Source organism: Strongylocentrotus purpuratus, unplaced genomic scaffold (assembly GCF_000002235.5).
Source record: "Strongylocentrotus purpuratus isolate Spur 01 unplaced genomic scaffold, Spur_5.0 spur5_scaffold_1, whole genome shotgun sequence".
In the NCBI taxonomy this organism is placed as follows: Eukaryota; Metazoa; Echinodermata; class Echinoidea; order Camarodonta; family Strongylocentrotidae; genus Strongylocentrotus; species Strongylocentrotus purpuratus.
In genome coordinates, this window is record NW_022145594.1 from 27,349,503 (window position 1) to 27,369,695 (window position 20,193).

General features: G+C 37.8%; 1 protein-coding gene across 1 annotated transcript; it reads left to right on the forward strand.

The window, feature by feature from the left end:
* The first annotated feature begins 5,423 nt into the window (after positions 1-5,423).
* Positions 5,424-19,186, forward strand: LOC105441964 (soluble scavenger receptor cysteine-rich domain-containing protein SSC5D-like). The gene is made up of 10 exons (XM_030977924.1): positions 5,424-5,705; positions 8,826-8,999; positions 9,467-9,715; positions 11,022-11,195; positions 11,936-12,184; positions 13,427-13,600; positions 14,182-14,454; positions 15,849-16,175; positions 16,968-17,294; positions 17,778-19,186. Exons 1-10 carry the CDS (start codon positions 5,657-5,659, stop codon positions 18,107-18,109), a joined length of 2,328 nt encoding a protein of 775 aa, XP_030833784.1. The 5' UTR covers positions 5,424-5,656; the 3' UTR covers positions 18,110-19,186.
* Positions 19,187-20,193: the final 1,007 nt, after the last annotated feature.

The window sequence follows — 20,193 nt, forward strand, 5'->3', positions numbered from 1 at the left end:
AAAGGGTAAATAGTGCTCTCTTTATAATGTGATTTAATTGTTTGTTTTTTTACGTGTAAAGATCAGTTGATTGGTTTTTCCATTGATTCTGAAATTAACAATTTTTTTGGCTTAGTGATTGTTTGGTTAAAAAGTTAAATGTTTGGCTGGTTGGTTGGTCTTATATAATTATAATCTGATCAATTGCTTAATTGTTTGCCTGATGATTGGATTGTTAATTATTGGTTGATTTACTGATTGATTGGTAGGCTTATTGGTTTGTTGATTAATGGATTGGTGAGCTTAAAGATTGAATGGTTGAACTGTTCATTGATTGGTTGGTTGGTCGGTTGGCATGTTTGGTCATTGGTTTGCTTGTGAGACGGTTGGTTGATTAATCGGTTGATTGGTTGAATGAATGATTGATCGATTGATTGAATAATGTATCAATTGCTGGATTAGTTAGTTGGTTGATTGTTTGACCTATTGATTGATTGGTTTGTTTGTTACTTGATTAGTTGATTGAGTGATAGATTGCTTGGCAAATGATTGCTTTAAAGAGCAATTCGTGTTCTAGGGAGAGGCAAAACAAGTTTGTGAGCGTTATCATTGTTGTTTTGCAAGTGTGGAAGAACATCAGAGAAAAATGTTTCCTGAAGACTATTGCTTTTAAAATGCCTTAATATTCTAAATATGATAAGTAAAAGCTTAACAGTGAGGCCCGATTCTTAAACACAGGTTTTTGTAATCCCATATACATATTTCTGTGTACCCTGCTTGTATCTTTACCAAGACTCGGCCGAATTTCTTATCATTCCTATGGCTCCAAGACCCAACTTTATTTCAAGATATGCATTGCGAGAAAAAAACTCATTTATTGGAATGAAAATAATTGCTTAGTGATAAAATTTATCAAATTAATGATAGTTTGAAGAGTGGCGTCGCACGACTCCAACCATGGTGGAAAAAGGAGAACAAAAACCATTGTGTGCGGGGGGGGGGGGGGGGGTGTCAATGGGAGGGTTTCCTTTGATTTTCTTTTCTGTTTTCCCAGTTTTCCTCTCCCTTTCATTCTCTCTCCCTGTGTCTCTCTCTCCCTCTGTTCCCCTCTTAGCCACTTAATAAATAAGGGGGCGCATTGTTTTATGTGACTACGTAGATGCGTCATTGGTTTCATTGCGAAGTAGTGATACAATGTTAGTGAAACCTGAAAGTAAACTTACTTACTTTTCTTTATTTGATAAATGACACCACTGTTTGTACCCCACCTATAGACCAATCACCAGCCGCTGATGGCCTGTTTTCGATCTCTTTATATATACTTTTATGAATAATAATATCGATAAAAATGATAATATCAATCATTTTTATTTACCCAGAGATACCTCATTAGCATTTTGTTTTTGTTTTTGGAAGGGCCTTGCAATTATTATTACCCTAGCAATTGCCAGTAACCAATTTACACCCGGGAGGAGAGCGGCAAATGTGTATTAATATATTGCCTATGGACGTTAGCGCAGGGCTGGTTCTCGAATCATCGAACCTTGAAATGAGAGTCAAGTGAATGAATGAACCACTTTATCACGACAACTCCGTAAATCGGCAACACGTCCTTATGTTAATTCATCGTCCAAAAATAGGCCAAGATCTATAACTTATCTGACGTCAACAAATTTAAACAAATTTAAAACGAAAGTAAACCGAATCTTTGAAGATGTTGAAATTAAGGAAAGAATTTTTACCCAACTTTGTTTTCATGATCATGCTTTTGGATATATGAACGTCTTGCGGATTGGATATCAATATTTCAATATATCATACGAACAGCAGCTATGAATCTTGATTTTTTGGTGACAAATATGCCAAATTTTGGATTAATATAGTAAAATTTTAGAATAGAACAGGGGCCTACCGAAACGACAACATGTAGAGGATATTGAGTGTAAACAGCTTTCTTCGTGTTGTTGAATAAGTTCATAACACTGAGTAAATATAAAATATGGTGACAATTTAGAGGTAGCTACCAAAGTCTCACAAAATACGAATCGCAAAGATTTACGAGAAAAAATAGCCTTGCCAAATAACAAAAGCATTGCCCGACACGAATAATGATGTATTAAACAAAAATGTGGGATCTGTAACAGGGCATTGACAGAGGAAAAAAAAGACAGAGGTAAAATTTACCAACATTCACAGGGGTATCACTTTTGAGATCAATATAATATGAAATAAAAGAGCACAAAGAAGATAAGGAAATCGAATGGGTTAGGTTAATTTTTAGAATCGGGCCTTATATATTTACAGTTAGAAATAGGGTCAAGGTCTAGCTGGTTAGAGAAAGGGTTAGAGATAACGGTTAGGGTTAGGTTATGGTTATGGTTAGAGATAGGATTGTGGTTAGGGTTAAGGTTATGTTTAAACATGGTAATGGTTAGGGTCTAGGTTAGAAAAAGGGTAAGGGCTAAGGGTTAGACTTAGGTTATGGTTATGGTCAGAGATATGGTTGTGGTTAGGGTTATGGTAAGAGATACGATTATGATTAGGGTTTGGGTTATGTTTAAACATGGTAATGGTTAGAGACTAGGTTAAAGAAAGGGTTACGGTAAGGGTTAGGCTATGGTTATGTTTAGGTATAGGGTTGTGTTTTATAGGGTTAGGGTTATGGTAAGATATACGATTATGATTAGGGTGAGGGCTATAGTAAGGGTTATTGATAGAGACAGTGTTATGGCGGGGTTAATAATCTTCGTATACGATAATTTTAAAACAATAAGTAGGCCAGTTTTTAATATGAAATCACTTGAAATTCAAAGATGCAAAAGAAAATTCGTTGCACCTTCTATTAGTTTCCTCTTAATATCCTACACAACGCCCTTTCTTGCTCAGTAAGACGGTGCTTCATTGAAATATGATCTATTCTTGAGTTTCGTCCAACGCCTTCCTTGTACTGGTAGCTAAATCTATATGTTGAAGTAGCCTCACCCTTTAACGACTTAAGTATTAGTACATTACGGAATCTTAAACGTGGGATGTCGACTTGTTTTACTCGCCAGGTCGCCTTGTTTAAAGATAAACTCAAAGTCGGGTAAATAAAGAAAAACAAATCCCATCGAACCCAACAAAGCTTACACTTAATTTTCCAGGTTACACATAAATTACATTTTCTAAACAAATTTTGTAGAAAATGTATAGTGGCTGCGTAATGAGCATAGCAAGATAAGCAAAACCGGGTAAATAGGCCCGACACCATGTGTTGTTAAACACAGGTCACTTTGTGCAAATAAGAGTTGTGGTTTTTATCAAAGATGATGCCCAGTAAGTTTTCGTGCGTTTTTGTTTAGTTAACTGGTTCAAACAACCAATCTTCTGCAGGATAAACAATCAATAATAACTCATGGCAATTTTCTCTCAAAATATGATTTTCATACCAGAGATCAATATTAGCTTCAAGTCGAGAAGATTGGAAGGCGCCTTGATGAAGTAAAACAAGTCGCCATCTCGCTACTTTGGTAGTATGCCCTCACAAACTAGACATGTAATAACTTAGACGGAAAGTGTGAATCGAAAAGGTCACGAAGCATAAGTAATTTTGTCTAAGCTATAACTCGTCCCAGGAGCACACTAATTCCACATTCAGATACCTTATATTTGGAGAAAAAATAAAAAACAACCGTACAGAAATACAAGCTTTCGACAAGAATATGCTATCCTCATACGTAAACACTAAAACAAAACACAAAAAGGATCGGGTCTTGGGCTTAGGAAATAAACTTATTTTGGAACATCTGTGGTGTAATGCAATGTTTTGTTTGGTATGTCTAGTCGATCTCCTCTACATGATTTGTACAATAAAATCGTGATGACTATTATTTGAGAATAGAACTTGCTTTCTTAGGAACAAGGGGAAAATAATAATATTCCTCTTTTACATAGTGCTTAATACAAATGTATTTCAGCGCTTAACAGATATACTATTACCCCGGTTATTGGATTCAATACTTGCCCGCACAAACTGTGTCCACAATTTCCACTCCCTATGAAGCATTCCAGCCGGGCGTTACTTGACGCTCAAAAACTGTTTGACCAACAATGACGGTCGCATCCTACCGGGTTCCCATTAAACACCTGGTTGGAGAGTAGCAAGTGCAGGTTAATATCTTGCCAAAGAATATCAGTGCCGTGTCAGGATTCGAACTCTTGACCTTTGCATATCCAGTCAAGTGCCTTAAACCACTCAACCACGACACTCCTAAACCACCACACCGTAAATGATCACCCTGCTTGTAATGAATCGGGAAGGACTCTCTCTCTATCTCTTTACTTTCCTTCCGAAACGTTTTAAGATACATGCGGGTACGCACTTGATCTTGTTATTAATCATGTCAACCTGCAATTAATCTGACCTTCATTCTGAAGTTCGGTTGAAGCAGAGACGTGATATAGACTTTCGGTGGTTGAAGGGATCCAATTGCATGATGTCCTTACCAATTTTGGTATCCTCGATAAAGTGTAAATGAGATGTATACACACCCGAAGGCAATAACTGCTTATTGCCACACATAACTATTTCGAAATGCTTTCATGCCTTCTTGACAACACAGCCCAACTACGAAAATATAAGCAAATATTAATTTCAATAATTCTATGATTGCAGGTCCCACAGGAAGAACGATATTAATACTGATGTGTAAACAAGACATATTATCATTATTAGTATTATTATTATAAGGAGACACGAGAGGTTTGTTTTCATTTTACGGCATATATATTTTTATAAAATATTTAACCAACGTCCATACAAAATTCTAAAGTAAGAAGAGAAACTGTGTTGGCGAAAAAATCCCAACAACTAGGTCATGTTTTATCAAAAAATTGTCTTATTTCTTAATAATCTTCAACAAATCATGTTTACCAAGACAAGCGCAATCTTGCTTGCACGCCCCCGACTGTCATCGATAGGCCCAGCTACAAGTTTCTTCCTGACCTTCGCGGGGCGCGGCGGGACTTTCAGGGTCATCTGTAGGGACAGACTCTTATCTGGCACTTAGTACACTTCCACAAAGTCTTGAACGGTGCCTAAATCTGCCAGAGACACTGGGACTGTTAATCACAACGACCGACACGGGTTTGTAACTGCAAAACTATCTGGAAAGCTAGAGGGTTTTAATTGGTTCGACATTATCGTCCAATAAGATGATGCCATGTAAAATTTAAGTGGCGTTACGCGAGTCCAGCCATTGAGGGGGCTCTACCTGGAAAGCTAGAGGGTTTTGATTGGTTCGACATTATCCTCCAATAAGATGATGCCATGTAAAAGTTAAGTGGCGAACGCGAGTCCAGCCATTGAGGGGGCTCTTTTTCTTCAATTTCCCCCCTCGTTTTTCTATATGGGGGGGGGGGGGGGGGCTGAGTGCCCTGGTGTCCCCCGTAACTACGTCACTGTTTTGGGGCGGGGTTTCGATTTGGGTTTCAATTTCGTATGTAGGAAAATCTATGCAAGTTATCACTATCATGCGCAGCGAATTAAAGTTGTTATATACCACCGCACCTTCGAATCGCGTCACTCACTTCGCGCCGTTCACCAACTGAAAGAGATATCCGAAAGTGTACAAGATTTTTTTGGACGAGGGGTTCCAAATCCAGACTTTGAAGGCGAAACTGATCATATCAGAAGGATATGAAGATCCTCCTGTTGCTTTCCATCCTGATGGCTTACGTAGCCTCTGGTAAGTTTGAGATGCTCAGTTTACTTAGTTTGTTTGTTTTAATTTCCGTCACATAAAACAAATAATACAAAAATAACACAAAATAACCACATTCTTAAACATAGATCATTATACATGATATACAGTTTACATATTAAGAAACCTTACGTGGCATTAAATTGAAGAAAATTGTATAGAGAATGAAAGAATTTACAACGAAATAGTCAAAAACAGATAAACAGACGACAGGATAGCCAATTTTTGGTTGCACTTGTATAGTGCAGCTGGTCTTCCATTGGGACCAGAAAGAAAACGAAGAACTAAAAGTATTAGAAGGGAAGATGAAGAAAAAAAAGGACAAAACGAACATTAGTATTTAAAATATATATATATATATAAGAAAATTTCACGGTAACAATTAAATACATGCTTAATGATAGGCCTAATGGTAGACAAATACTTACAACTGTATCTTTCTCATCTTTACTTTACCATTCTAACAAGCCCACAGCTGATCAGTACATTACAATGTTCCTTAAGATCATAACATCAACAATTTCACAGTAACATAATATACAGTGTTGAAATGTTTTTTTCTCAGATTTTTGAAACACGTTAATTCCATCTGAAGTGTGCGGATGATAATTGGTTGGATGGCTGGCTGGTTTAACCAGACTGCTACCAAAGCATGTGTATGATTATAAGTAAGTAACAAGGGGAACGACGGCTTAAGTCCTCTCCGAGGGACTTCGTAATGAGGATTAATGTCTATTAAACCAAAGGGCATTAGTGCATCAACTTGTTTCATAACCCGGGACATCCCACCTAGGAGTCCATTGCTCTACCACTTTGCTACTTTGCCTCTGTCAGTGTACTAGTGATATGAAATGGACTACTTTGTGGGTACATATACATGAATGTTTGAAAATGGTAAATAAACAAATCTCGTAATCTTACATAATTATCCAAAATATGAATCAAAATTGGTCTTTAATAACGGAAAGCTTGTGTTATCGATGACAGTGTTTATCAATGTAGCTACAAGTGATTTGAAATGTGTCTGAAGAAATGAAACCTTTATACGACATAGACTTACCAATAACATGAATGATTTACTGTATTGTAATGTATCGAAATGGTATTTCTTAAAAATAGTCCAAAGACTGAATTTGTAAATTCTCGAAAGGAAATATCTTACAAATCTATAATTATATCAAAGTTATTCAATAATATGAAGGATACAACGCGATACAGAGAGAGATAGAAAGAGAGAGAGAGAGAGAGAGAGAAATAGAAGGGGGAGACGATGCAAAACAAAAGTGAAAAGAAACAGCGATACGGAGGCAGAGGTGTAACAGTCTAGAAGTAGAAATTGCACAATAAGTGAGTTAATTTATTAACTAAATAATCATCTGTTATGGCACTTGATATATTATAAATTATAGAATGATATGAAAAGCATATGTAAAAGTCACTAGTAACTGCAATTTTTTTTTTAATTAAGGAAAGAAATATGATTTCTTAATGAAGCTAAATCATTATACCCTGTCCCCTGAGTCGCCCATTATTTTGTCTATTGTACCCTTTGTTTATAGAAATTCAAGACAGATAATATATGCCGGTTTGAACATAATGATGTTGCTCTTTGGAGCAATAAAATACAAACAGTCAATGTATATTTGAGTCATAAGAAACTGCAGCACAGTCGACATTTCATGTTCCTATCTATCACTCTATCGGCCTGAAAATATTAATATGTAACTACTTTCTTCTGAATATAGGTATTGTTCTTCGATAATAAATTACATTACGAGCTGAATTTCTACTGAACCAAAAAAGCGTCTACAATACCTATACACACTGACTTTATATCTATGCTCCATTGCTCTCTATGATCCAACATTTTTAATGAGTATTATTTTAGTTTTAATATGTGTATGTATACTTAACATTTCATTGTATGAACTAAACGACCACTTTATAAATATCGTACTTCGGTCAATTTGAGCCTTAAAGATATTTGGAATTTCTTTCAACCGTTAAGGAAAATCATACAGATGAAGACGAGGAAGAAAAAAAAGACAAACAAGACTAGGAAACAAGGAAAAAGAGAATAAAAAGGAGAATAAATAGTAGTAGTACTACTTGTTGTTGTAGCAGTTATAGAAGTAGTAATAGTATACAAATATACACTGCCTTGAGAGGTTCTGGTTAAACCTATGCGCAAGAGGTGACTCCAATAGTACTATTTGCTGAGGGGCGCAGCCAGAAGCAAATTGTACTTTTGGAGTCACCGAGGCCCATAGTTTAACCAGTACCTCGAATAGAAGGCATGGTAAATTTGTTTTATATCCTGCATCAAAAATTTATTTAAAAAAAAAAAAAAACATTTTTGGGAAAACTTTTACAAAAAATGTCAAGTTTTATCTAAAAAGATTTAAATTTTTTTATTTTCATTTAATTAAGATTTGAAGAAAAAAAATTGATTCAATTCAATTTTTTTTTTCAACTCCCAAATAGTAAACCAAAATAGTACTCTCATATAGTACTTTCTAAAAATAGGTCAAATATTTTTGGTCATGTGACGAGCTCTCAACCAATCAAAATCCAACAAATTTTTGATGCAGGGTATAATATAGAATAATAATAAGAAGAAAAATAGCAACAATTAGAAGCAGAACAAAAAGTAGGAGAGAACAAAGAGGAAAAGAAAATGAAAACTTAACATTTCATTGTATGAACTAAACGGCCACTTTATAAATATCGTACTTCGGTCAATTTGAGCCTTAAAAATATTTAGAATTTCTTTCAACCGTTAAGGAAAGTCATACAGATGAAGACGAGGAAGAAAAAGAAGACAAATAAGAATAGGAAAAAAGGAAAAAGAGAATAAAAGAAGAATAAATAGTAGTAGTACTACAAGTTGTTGTTGTAGCAGTTATAGAAGTAGTAATAGTATAGAATAATAATGATGAGAAAAATAGCAAAAATTAGAAGTAGAACAAAAAAGTAGGAGGAGAGGACAAAGAGGAAAAGAAAATGAAGAAGTAGAATAGGAAGAAGAAGAAGAAAACAAAAATAATCCTGTACTTTTCTATCTTCTTAGTATGCTCATACTTGGTATGTTTCTCCCATATGCAGGATATGCCATTACCTGTACAAAATGCTTCGAGTTAACTTCTCGCGACCCAACCTTCCCACTGCCCGCGGACCCCAGTCTAATACCTTGTTCGAACCCTGGTGAGATGGTGTGTGATGGAGGCGTCACTAGCTGTATGACCACGACAATAATAACGCACTATAGTCGTGACGCTGGTAAGAACATTTCTTGTCCCCCCCCCCCAATGCTTGATCTTGAGTCCCGAAGGGGGTAGGAGAACATGGAACTAATTAAATTACCATTAATAAATTCTTCTTAATTGAACAATTGTTTGTTACCGACAATTCGGCCACATATTTATTAATGACTAACATTAACGAACATATTTCAAGACTTGATATTGAGTTATTTTATGAATTACCACTAAAAAATCACTCTGACAATTCCTGTTTTTAACCTGAATTAAAGAGGTAAAACTGTCTTACCGGCCAATTAATTACTTACCAGCTACTGGACCCCCCCCCCCAGGAAAATAACTGTGTCGTAAACTCACTATGTAAAGGTCATAATGCATTATGTATCCCTAAGTCTAAATCTGGTCGCGAATAGGGGCCATCGATATAGAGCTGAGTCGCAACCTATTCATTTTTGCCATTCATTCTTGGTTCAAATGTAACCGTAGGTCCACTTACGGTGATGCAGAAGGCTCGCGAATGCGGACCTCCTTTCGCTGGTTTCCTTCCATCTGGAGACACCTGCGCGGGAGAAGCCATCACCGCAGCCATGACAAGTCATATTGACCCGAATACGACGGTTCCAGCTGGATCTGGACTGACGTTCGAGGACTTTGAGGCCAGTATCTGCAGCTGTGACAGCTCCGACAGATGTACCCCGCCCTCTGCGGCAACCATTGGTAACCCACAACCACAAGGTAATACAAAGGAAGGAGAAGTGTAGTCCAGAATGTCGCCTTTTTTATTCTTAAAACTCTCCACCAAGATATTCCCTACTTGTCGCTAGCCAAGGATGACATGATCCCTGAATTTATACGCCCAGTGCGATCAGGCTGGGTCACGTCATATTTGGTTCGGAGGAGGTATTATTTTATTCCCTTCTTTTTTCTTCACGGTCTTTTTTCAGAGTTACAAACTAATTACAAGGTAAATCGTGATGATAAACAAACTGTAATTCATACATCATTATCGTTATATACTTACAATGAAATACTAACATATTTTACTTTTTAGATCATATCACCTCGGTAGTTCTTTTTACTGTAATAAAGCCTTTTAACCTTGATCATCAGGTACTTTAAAAATATTTATAGTAGAATCTGGTTTATTGCTCATTTCTGGCACAATGTAAATCCTAGTGCTCCATTAGTATAACCTGGGTTTTTAGCACGTCTGTCTTTACAGCGCTAGAGGATTTAAAGTAACCAATTCCTGCCAGGTGCCCATTCGCTTCACAAATTGGTGGATTGCGGTGAATGAAGATTAATGTACTGCCAAATGAAAGTACTGCTACAGAGATTCGAGCCCCGGACCTTACAGTTCACAGTCTGAAGACCTAATCCGCTTGACCACAACACTAATACAACACTTATACTCCCCTATTTAATACCTTTGCCCTGTATTAACCAATATTTGTGATGAGTATAATTTTTAGTATTTGTATGTATACCTAACATTTTATTGTATATGCACTAAACGACCACTTTCGAAATATGGAACTTCGGTCTAGTTGAGACTTTGCAATATTTAGGAATTTCTTCCAATCGCTAAAAAAACCATAACGATGAAGAAATTTATAACAAAGAAGACGAACATTATTAGGGGCAAGGATGTGGAGGAGAAGGAAGAGGAGAAGAAATAGTACTACTACCAATAAATTTAGTAGTAGTAGTAATAGTAGTAGTAGTAGTCGAAATAGAATAGTAGTGTCATTCGTAGTAGAAGACAAAGAATAATAACAGAAGTAGAAGATGAAACAGAGGAGGAAAAAGGGGAGAAGAAAATTAAGAAGTAGAATGGGAAGAAGAAAGTAGCATTAAAAGAAGCAGTGGTAAAGGAGAAGAAGAGTATAAATATGAAGAAGAAGGAGTAGAAGAAGAAGAAGTAGAAGAAGAAGAAGAAGCAGAAGAAGAAGAAGAAGAAGAAGAAGAAGAAGAAGAAGAAGAAGAAGAAGAAGGAAAAAAAAAAGTATGCTTGTACTTGGTATGTTTATCCCAAATGCAGGATCTGCTATTACCTGTACGAAATGCTCCGAGGTAACTTCTCGAGACCCAACCTTCCCATTGCCCGTGGACCCCACTCAAATACCTTGTTCGAACCCTGGTGAGATGGCGTGTGATGTAGGCGTCACTAGTTGTATGACGATGACGATGACGATGCACTTTAGTCGTGACGCTGGTAAGAACATAATGCCCGTTGCACACAAGGCGTTTTTTCGATTGCGTCATTATCATATATAATATATTCTGTGAAAGTCCTTAGCTCGTACGTCAGTAATTTCCTAGCAAATTGTCTGCACAGATCAGGTTTGAATCAATGAATGTACGGTGTATCTTTTACTTGGTGCGTCAAAGACTGCGTCACTGCGTCACTGACGCAGTCCTACGTGTGCCTCCTCGTGTGTCAGGGTTGTTACACCGTTTAATGAAAATGGATGTATCCTCTCAATCAACATTTCTTGTTCGTGCCCCTTATGCTTGATCTTGAGTCCCGAAGAGGGTAAGAAAACAAGGAAATAATTAAATTACCATTCACAAATACCCTTCTTCTCAATTCAACAAGTTTGTTACCGACAATTCGGTCAAATGATTAATAGTGACTCACATTAACGAACATTTTATAAGACTTGATATTAAGTTTGTTAACGAATTACTACTAACAAATCACTTTGATCATTCCTGTTTTTAACCTGAATCAAAGAGTTTAACCTGTCGTACCTACCATTTACTTACAACGGCTACTGAGCCCCCCCCCCCCCCCCTTCCGCAGGAAATTAATGTGTCGTAAACCCACATGCCTTACAGAGCCAATGCATTATGTATCCCTTATCCCTTAGTCTTAGTCTTAGTCTTCGACATAGAGCTGAGCCGCAACTTATTCATTTATGTCCTTCATTCTTGGTTCAACTGTAACCATAGGTCCACTTACGGTGATGCAGATGGCTCGCGACTGCGCACCTCCGTTAGCTGGTTTCCTTCCATCTGGAGACACCTGCGCGGAAGAAGCCATCACCGATGTCATCGCCAGTCAATTTGATCCGAATACGTTGTTTCCACCTGGATTAGGGCTATCGTTCGAGGACCTTGAGACCAGTATCTGCGTCTGTGACAGCTCCGACAGATGTACCCCGCCCTCTGCGGCAACCATTGGTAACCCACAACCACAAGGTAATACAAAGGAAGAAGAAGTGTAGTCCAGAATGTCGCCTTTTTATTCTTAAAACTCTCCACCAAGATATTCCCTACTTGTCGCTGGCCAAGGATGACATGATCCCTGAATTTATACGCCCAGTGCGATCAGACTGGGTCACGTCATATTTGGTTCGGAGGAGGTATTATTTTGTTCCCTTCTTTTTTCTTCACGGTCTTTTTCCAGAGTTACAAACTAATTACAAGTTAAATGGTAATGATAAACAAACTGTAATTCATACATCATTATCGTTTTATACTTACAATGAAATACTAACATATTTTACTTTTCAGATCATATCACCTCGGTAGTTCTTTTTACTGTTATAAAAGCCTTTTAACCTTAATCATCAGGAACTTTTAATATATTTATCGTAGAAGCTGGTTTAATGCTCATTTCTGGTACAATGTAAATGCTGGTGCTCCATTAGACAGTATAACCTGGGTTTTAGCACGGCTTTCGTTACAGCGCTAGAGGATTTAAAGTAACCAATTCCTGCCAGGTGCCCATTCGCTTCACAAATTGGTGGATTGCGGCGAATGAAGATTAATGTACTGCCAAATGAAAGTACTGCTACAGAGATTCGAGCCCCGGACCTTACAGTTCACAGTCTGAAGACCTAATCCACTTGACCACAACACTTATACAACACTTATACTCCCCTATTTTAAACCTTTGCCCTGTATTAACCAATATTTGTAATGAGTATAATTGTTAGTATTTGTATGTATACGTAACATTTTATTGTATATGCACTAAACGACCACTTTCGAAATATGGAACTTCGGTCTAGTTGAGACTTTGCAATATTTAGGAATTTTTTCCAATCGCTAAAAAAACCCTAACGATGAAGAAATTTATAACAAAGAAGACGAACATTATTAGGGGCAAGGATGTGGAGGAGAAGGAAGAGGAGAAGAAATGGTACTACTACCAATAAATTTAGTAGTAGTGTCATTCGTAGTAAAAGACAAAGAATAATAACAGAAGTAGAAGATGAAACAGAGGAGGAAAAAGGGGAGAAGAAAATTAAGAAGTAGAATGGGAAGAAGAAAGTAGCATTAAAAGAAGCAGTGGTAAAGGAGATGAAGAGTATACAGATGAAGAAGAAGAAGTAGAAGAAGAAGAAGTAGTAGAAGAAGAAGACGCAGAAGAAGAAGAAGAAGAAGAAGAAGAAGAAAAAAGCATGCTAATACTTGGTATATTTATCCCAAATGCAGGATCTGCTATTACCTGTACGAAATGCTCCGAGGTAACTTCTCGAGACCCAACCTTCCCATTACCCGTGGACCCCAGTCAAATACCTTGTTCGAACCCTGTTGAGATAGTGTGTGATGAAGGCGTCACTAGCTGTATGACGATGACAATAATAACGCACTTTAGTCGTGACGCTGGTAAGAACATTTCTTGTTCGTCCCCCCCTCCCTAATGCTTGATCCTGATTCCCGAAGGGGGGGGGGGGTAGGTGAACATGGAAATAATTAAATTACCATTAATAAACAACCTTTTCTTCTCAATTGAACAATTCGTTCCTCTTTTCACGAAGTGATGGTAGTGAGGAAAATCTGCACGCAATTCGTATGCGATTTTCATTCACTATCGTCACTCCGTGAAAATAGGGACGAATTGTTGTTACCAACAATTCGGCCGCATATTTATTAATCACTAACATTAACGAACATATTTTAAGACTTGATATTGAGTTATTTTTTTATAAATTACGACTAAAAAATCACTCTGATAATTCCTGTTTTTAACCTGAATTGAAGAGTTAAAACTGTCTTACCGGCCAATTACTTACACCGGCTACTGGACCCCCTAGAAAATAACGGTGTTGTAAACTCACTATGTAAATGTCACAATGCATTATGTATCCCTTAGTTTTAATCTGGGCGCGAATAGCGGCCATCGATATAGAGCTGAGCCGCAACTTATACATTTTTGTCATTCATTCTTGGTTCAAATGTAATCATAGGTCCACTTACGGTGATGCAGAAGGCTCGCGAATGCGGACCTCCGTTCGCTGGTTTCCTTCCATCTGGAGACACCTGTGCGGATGAAGCCATCACCGCAACCATCACACGTCAAATTGACCCGAATACGTTGGTTCCACCTGGAGTTGGGCTGACGTTCGAGGACTTTGAGGCCAGTATCTGCAGCTGTGACAGCTCCGACAGATGTACCCCGCCCTCTGCGACAACTAATGGTTACCCACAACCTGAAGCAACAACTAGTGCTGTTGGAGAAGGTAATAAGAAGGAGGGGGAAGTGTAGTCCACAATGTCGCCACACTTAATTCTCTTCACCAAGATATCCCCTACGTAATGCACGCCAAGAATGACTTTGAGGTTTTTTCCGTTCTTCATGCTCGTTTTTAAAAATTGCAAACTAATTACAAAATGCATCATGATCATAAACAAATCTTATAATATATACATCATGAACGTTAAAAACTAACATCGTAATACTAATAAAAGATTATCATAAAGAAGGATAGCCACATAAGCTGAGCTTGAAGGCGTGATAATCCTTTATATAACCTAATGATTTCTACAGAAAAGCAAATGGTGTTGGGGATCGGAGTGAAACAGATGTATGAAAAGATCCACAGTGATAAAGGACAATATGTTTACATTATTATGCACCACGCCTCTGGAATCAGCTGCCCCTGAACATTTGTACAGCACCCACACTAGACAGCCTTAAAAATCATATGAAGACATTCCTGATTTTCCCGACCTTTATAACAAGTAAAGTGCTGTGAAACCAGTTTTGTGAGAGGGCTATGCAAAATCATTTGTTCTTCTTTTTTCTCTCCTTTTTTAAAATATATATGATGTAGGTCTACCAACACAAGCTCTACCAAGCTCTACCAACACAAGCCCCCGAAAAGAATAAAGACTATTAAAATGGCTCCTCATTTGAATTGGGGAAAGATTTAATGAAGTATTGCAATAAAGTCATGTAGTCAAAATTCACTTACACGAAGAGGGTAAAAGAGCACTGGGGTTTTTGTATTTAGTCTTAGCAAGATTGCAGCAATGGCAATGTATTGGAAGAAGCCAGCTTTGTGATATAGTCATTAGTTAATTTGAGCGTATCCGGACACCTACCCTCTGGGCATCCACCCCCGGAGAACCACCTCCAGTCAACTACCCCCTAGGACAACTACCCCCTAGGGTAACTACCCTCTAGGAAAACTATCCCCCGGGACAACTTCCCCCGGACCACTACCCCCCAGACGACTACCCCCTAGGACAACTACCTCAGAGGACAACTACCCCCTAGAACCTCATTTCATATGTGGATAATACTTATGTGCCCTTTGCTTGCTAAAGTTTTGACCTCTTTTATTGTATAAACTATGATATTTTTTTCTCGTTGAAAAGCGTAGAATTAGAAGTGCTCGAAATCTGCTCCTAAAAGAAAGCCCTCCCTCGAAATTTAATTTGATCATATCCTAAAGCCCCATGCTTTCAATTTGCACGTTGATTTCGAAGCAGTAGCCTTTACGAAAAATAAGGAGAGGGTAAAAAATGAAAATAATGACACATATTTTAAAAAAGGGAAAATTTACGAATATTGTTTATTTACAAAAGAAAACATAACCTTCAACAATTTACTTTCCTGTCTCATGTTTAGAACAATCCATCACTGACATACGCTTGGTTGGTGGAGATAGCGATTTTGAAGGAAGGGTAGAGATTGAACACGATGGCGAATGGGGAACCATCTGCGATGACTCATGGGATTTGGACGATGCCACGGTAGTCTGTATAATGCTTGGATTCGATGGGGCGTCTGGCGCTCCTCGCTACGCCCAATTTGGAGAAGGTTCGGGTCCTATTCTTCTGGATGATGTCCTGTGCACAGGGGACGAAGCCACTCTGACTGATTGTTCACACCAACCTTTTGGACAACACAACTGTGGCCACACTGAAGATGCAGGAGTCATTTGTTATACCATAGGTAATGATTATGATAATAGTAATAATGATAGTAATAAAATAATAGGGATAATGACAATAATCTTGATTTATATCGCGCTTCCGGCTCAAAGCGATTTACAGATAATATTTCCCCATCCATCGGATTCAAGTCATCAGAGTTTGAGTGAAAAGCCTATCGAGCATGCCTGTTGTTAAAATATTCGCGGTATAGAATCTTGAGTTTATGCTGCAGCAGATATCTCTGGAGCATTGACCTTTTCTTGAAACCATTGCGGTGCAATGCGTACCAAAGAAGACGTATTTTGGCGAAATTATTACCGTACTGAACTTGCCAAATCTAACAGTATTGCATGCGACCTTCTGTAATCAGATCGAACAACGCCGAAATCTTCGCCATTCTGTACCATCAATGATATACGGTTCTTCGAAGGCAGCACCAAGACCGACGGCCGAGTAGAGGTCGATTGAAATGAATCCGCAACAACTTCTTCTCTATAAGCAATATACGTTTTTACGTGGAAGCATAAAATATAAAGCACGTATCCAAATCTTTTACGAAACCATTTATCGCGCATTTTTTGGGGTGAGACCTGAGACCTATTCGGTTATTAGTACACAATTTATTGTAATTCCATTGATCTAGACCAACCACCATGAACCACAACGCTATTTTCGTCCAAAGCCTGAAACATTAATTACCGTTTTATTATCTTTCTGGAGGAAACGGTGTTATCTTGCACTAAATGTCCAAACAAATCCTAACAAATGTTTCTCTCTGTCAATCTGGTGAAATAATTTGCTACATCAACAGATACGGCGATGCCCTCTGTTCGATTGATTGGTGGAAGTTCTATCAACGAGGGAAGAGTTGAAGTCCTGTACGATGGACGATGGGGAACTGTCTGTGACGACTACTGGGGTCCAGAGGATGCCGGCGTTGCCTGCAGGATGATGGGCTACGATGGGGCATCCGAGGCACCAGGCTCAGCTCGGTTCGGCCAAGGTTCGGGTCCTATCTGGCTTGATGATGTGATGTGCTCGGGGGAAGAGACCGACTTAGCTGACTGTCCGCATCAGGCGTTTGGAACTAACAACTGTGGTCATTATGAAGATGCAGGGGCCGTCTGCTCTTTTACAGGTAAATACTACAATCCATCAAGGCTTTTACTACTTAACGATATGTCTTGGCATCTGACGAAATTAGCTTACTTTGCATACTAAGCATTACAAAAATATTATCTAAAACTGAACCACGCAAATGCACATAATCCACTTCCTTAATTCTAGCACTATTTTCATCATTGCCATTTTGTAAATGCACCGGATTTGATCAAAATATATTTTAATTAAAACTTCATGTTCGTTTCAAGAATAAGTCGGCTTCTTTAATGAAAATGCAATTCGTCGAGCCCGACCCCCCCCCCCCAAAAAAAAAAAAAAAAAAAAAAAAACAAAACAAAACAAAACAACAACAACAACACATCTCCAGAACCTGTTTTATTAATTAATGTTTCATCCTCTTTCTTGAAGGAACAATATTATCTTGCACTAAAAAGTCAACAACGTCCTAAAAAAATACCCCTCTTTGCCATTCTGGTGAAATAATTTGAAACATCAACAGGAACGTCGGCGCCCACCGTACGTTTGGTTGATGGCAGCTCTGACAACGAAGGACGAGTTGAAATTCTGTACGGTGGACAATGGGGTACTGTCTGTGATGACTATTGGGGTCTGGATGATGCCGGCGTTGTCTGCAGAATGCTGGGCTTTGGTGGGGCGTTCGAGGCACCGGGCTATGCTCGGTTCGGGCAAGGTTCGGGTACTATCTGGCTTGATGATGTGATGTGCTCAGGAGAAGAGACCGACTTAGCTGATTGTCCGCATCCAGCGTTTGGAACTCAAAACTGTGGTCATTATGAAGATGCAGGAGCCGTCTGCTCTTTAACAGGTTAATATAACAATCCATTAAGGCTTTGCAACTTTACAATTTGTCTCGTTCTCTACCGTAATCAGCTTTACTGAGCTTACTGAGCATTAAAAGAAATATAAGACTGAACCAGGCAAATTTAGATATTCCACTTCCTCAATTCTAGCATGGTTGTCTTCATTGCACCGTATTTAAGCAATTATGTTATTGGTATACACTTCTTCCCTTTTCCGTACATCTAGTATTATTTTATCCAAAACCCACTGAGACTTTTACTAGATACATGTTCACGAAAGCTATGTAATCAGTATTCATCCAGGCACGTTTGATACATTCTATTGAACACAGGTGTAGGTAATCCTTCGAAGAGGGTAAACAAAGACTCACCTTCATGACTTCAGCTGGATTATTCCAAAAATGGGATTTATCTAAGTTTAAAAGATCTGTGGATTTTTGAGTTTTCTGAACCATGTGCTAACTACGAACTGGTCTATTCTTATTGTATTAGTTAAGTGTTGTTTTTTTGAGCGAATTTGTACTAAGGTTGTAGAGTAATCATGTACTTTTAAGAATGCTATCAGTTGCCTGATGATCGCTTGCAAGGCATGAAACTTGGAGTAGCAACCATGTTCCATTAGTCTGTCTTATTCAATTTGTTTTACTCTGCCTAGGCATTCAGCACTGTACGAAAGGAAATAGCAAACCTAAGTATATCTCTCTATTATGTATATATTTACGTACTGATCTCTTTTATTTGTAGTTCTATAACTGAAGGGTAGCATTATCAGTTTAAAAACTGCTTTCACATCGACCCTATTGGCCTAGACAACAATATAATTACATATTTCAATTTGGTGTATGTGTACATGTACCCTATAATGATTTAAGGTAAACTAAGTATCATCCTTCAGCAATAATTTCTCCCCTTGACAAGGATTTAAAGGGCTTGTATTATCTTCTCAGTCGTTTTCTAATTCATGTATTATTCTTGAATTAACAGCTTGATGTTTGTAGTGCTGGTAGAACTCTGTGTATCAATTCTATAATATATAAAGTCATTGTTAAAAAAACATTGAGCTTATTAAACTATCATTGTATCGGGACTGATTTTATAGCAGGTTTTCTTATGTATTAATAGGATAAATAGTGCTCTCTTTAATTTATTGAATTATTTATTGTTTACGTGTAAAGATCAGTTGATCGGTTTTTCCATTTATTCTGAAATTAACTAATTTTTTGGCTTAGTGGTTGTTCGGTTAAAAAGTTAAATGTTTGGCTGGTCGGTTGGTCTTATTTATAATCTGATCAATTGCTTAATTGTTTGCCTGATGATTGGATTGTTAATTATTGGTTGATTTACTGATTGATTGGTAGGCTTATTGGTTTGTTGATTAATGGATTGGTGAGCTTGGTTGGTTCGTCGGTTGGCATGTTTGGTCATTGGTTTGCTTGTGAGACGGTTGGTTGATTAATCGGTTGATTAGTTGAATGAATGAATGATTGATCGATTAATTGAATAATGTATTAATTGCTGGATTAGTTAGTTGGTTGATTGTTTGACCTATTGGTTGATTGGTTGGTTGGTTACTTGATTAGTTGATTGAGTGATATATTGCTTGGCAAATGATTGCTTTAAAGAGCAATTCGTGTTCTAGGGAGAGGCAAAACAAGTTTGTGAGCGTTATCATTGTTGGTTTGCAAGTGTGGAAGAACATCAGAGAAGAATGTTTCCTGAAGAATATTGCTTTTAAAATGCCTTAATATTCTAAATATGATAAGTAAAAGCTTAATAATGAGGCCCGATTCTTAAACACAGGTTTTTGTAATCCCATATACATATTTATGTGTACCCTGCCAGTATCTTTACCAAGACTCGGCCGAATTTCTTATCATTCCTATGGCTCCAAGACCCAACTTTATTTATCAAATTAATGATAGTTTGAAGAGTGGCGTCGCACGACTCCAACCATGGAGAAAAAAAAGGAGAAAAAAATCATTGTGTGCGGGGGGGGGGGGGGGGGGGAGTTGTTAATGGGAGGGTTTCCTTTGATTTTCTATTCTGTTTTCCTCTCCCTTTCCTTCTCTCTCCCTGTGTCTCTCTCTCCCTCTG

What these genes read in the sequence shown, in the direction of transcription:
- LOC105441964 (XM_030977924.1), top strand. Translation starts at nt 5,657, where the DNA reads ATGAAGATCCTCCTGTTGCTTTCCATCCTGATGGCTTACGTAGCCTCT. An exon ending in TGGTAACCCACAACCACAAG is followed by an intron (nt 12,185 to 13,426) that starts GTAATACAAAGG and finishes TCCCAAATGCAG; the next exon opens with GATCTGCTATTACCTGTACG. An exon ending in AACTAGTGCTGTTGGAGAAG is followed by an intron (nt 14,455 to 15,848) that starts GTAATAAGAAGG and finishes TCTCATGTTTAG; the next exon opens with AACAATCCATCACTGACATA.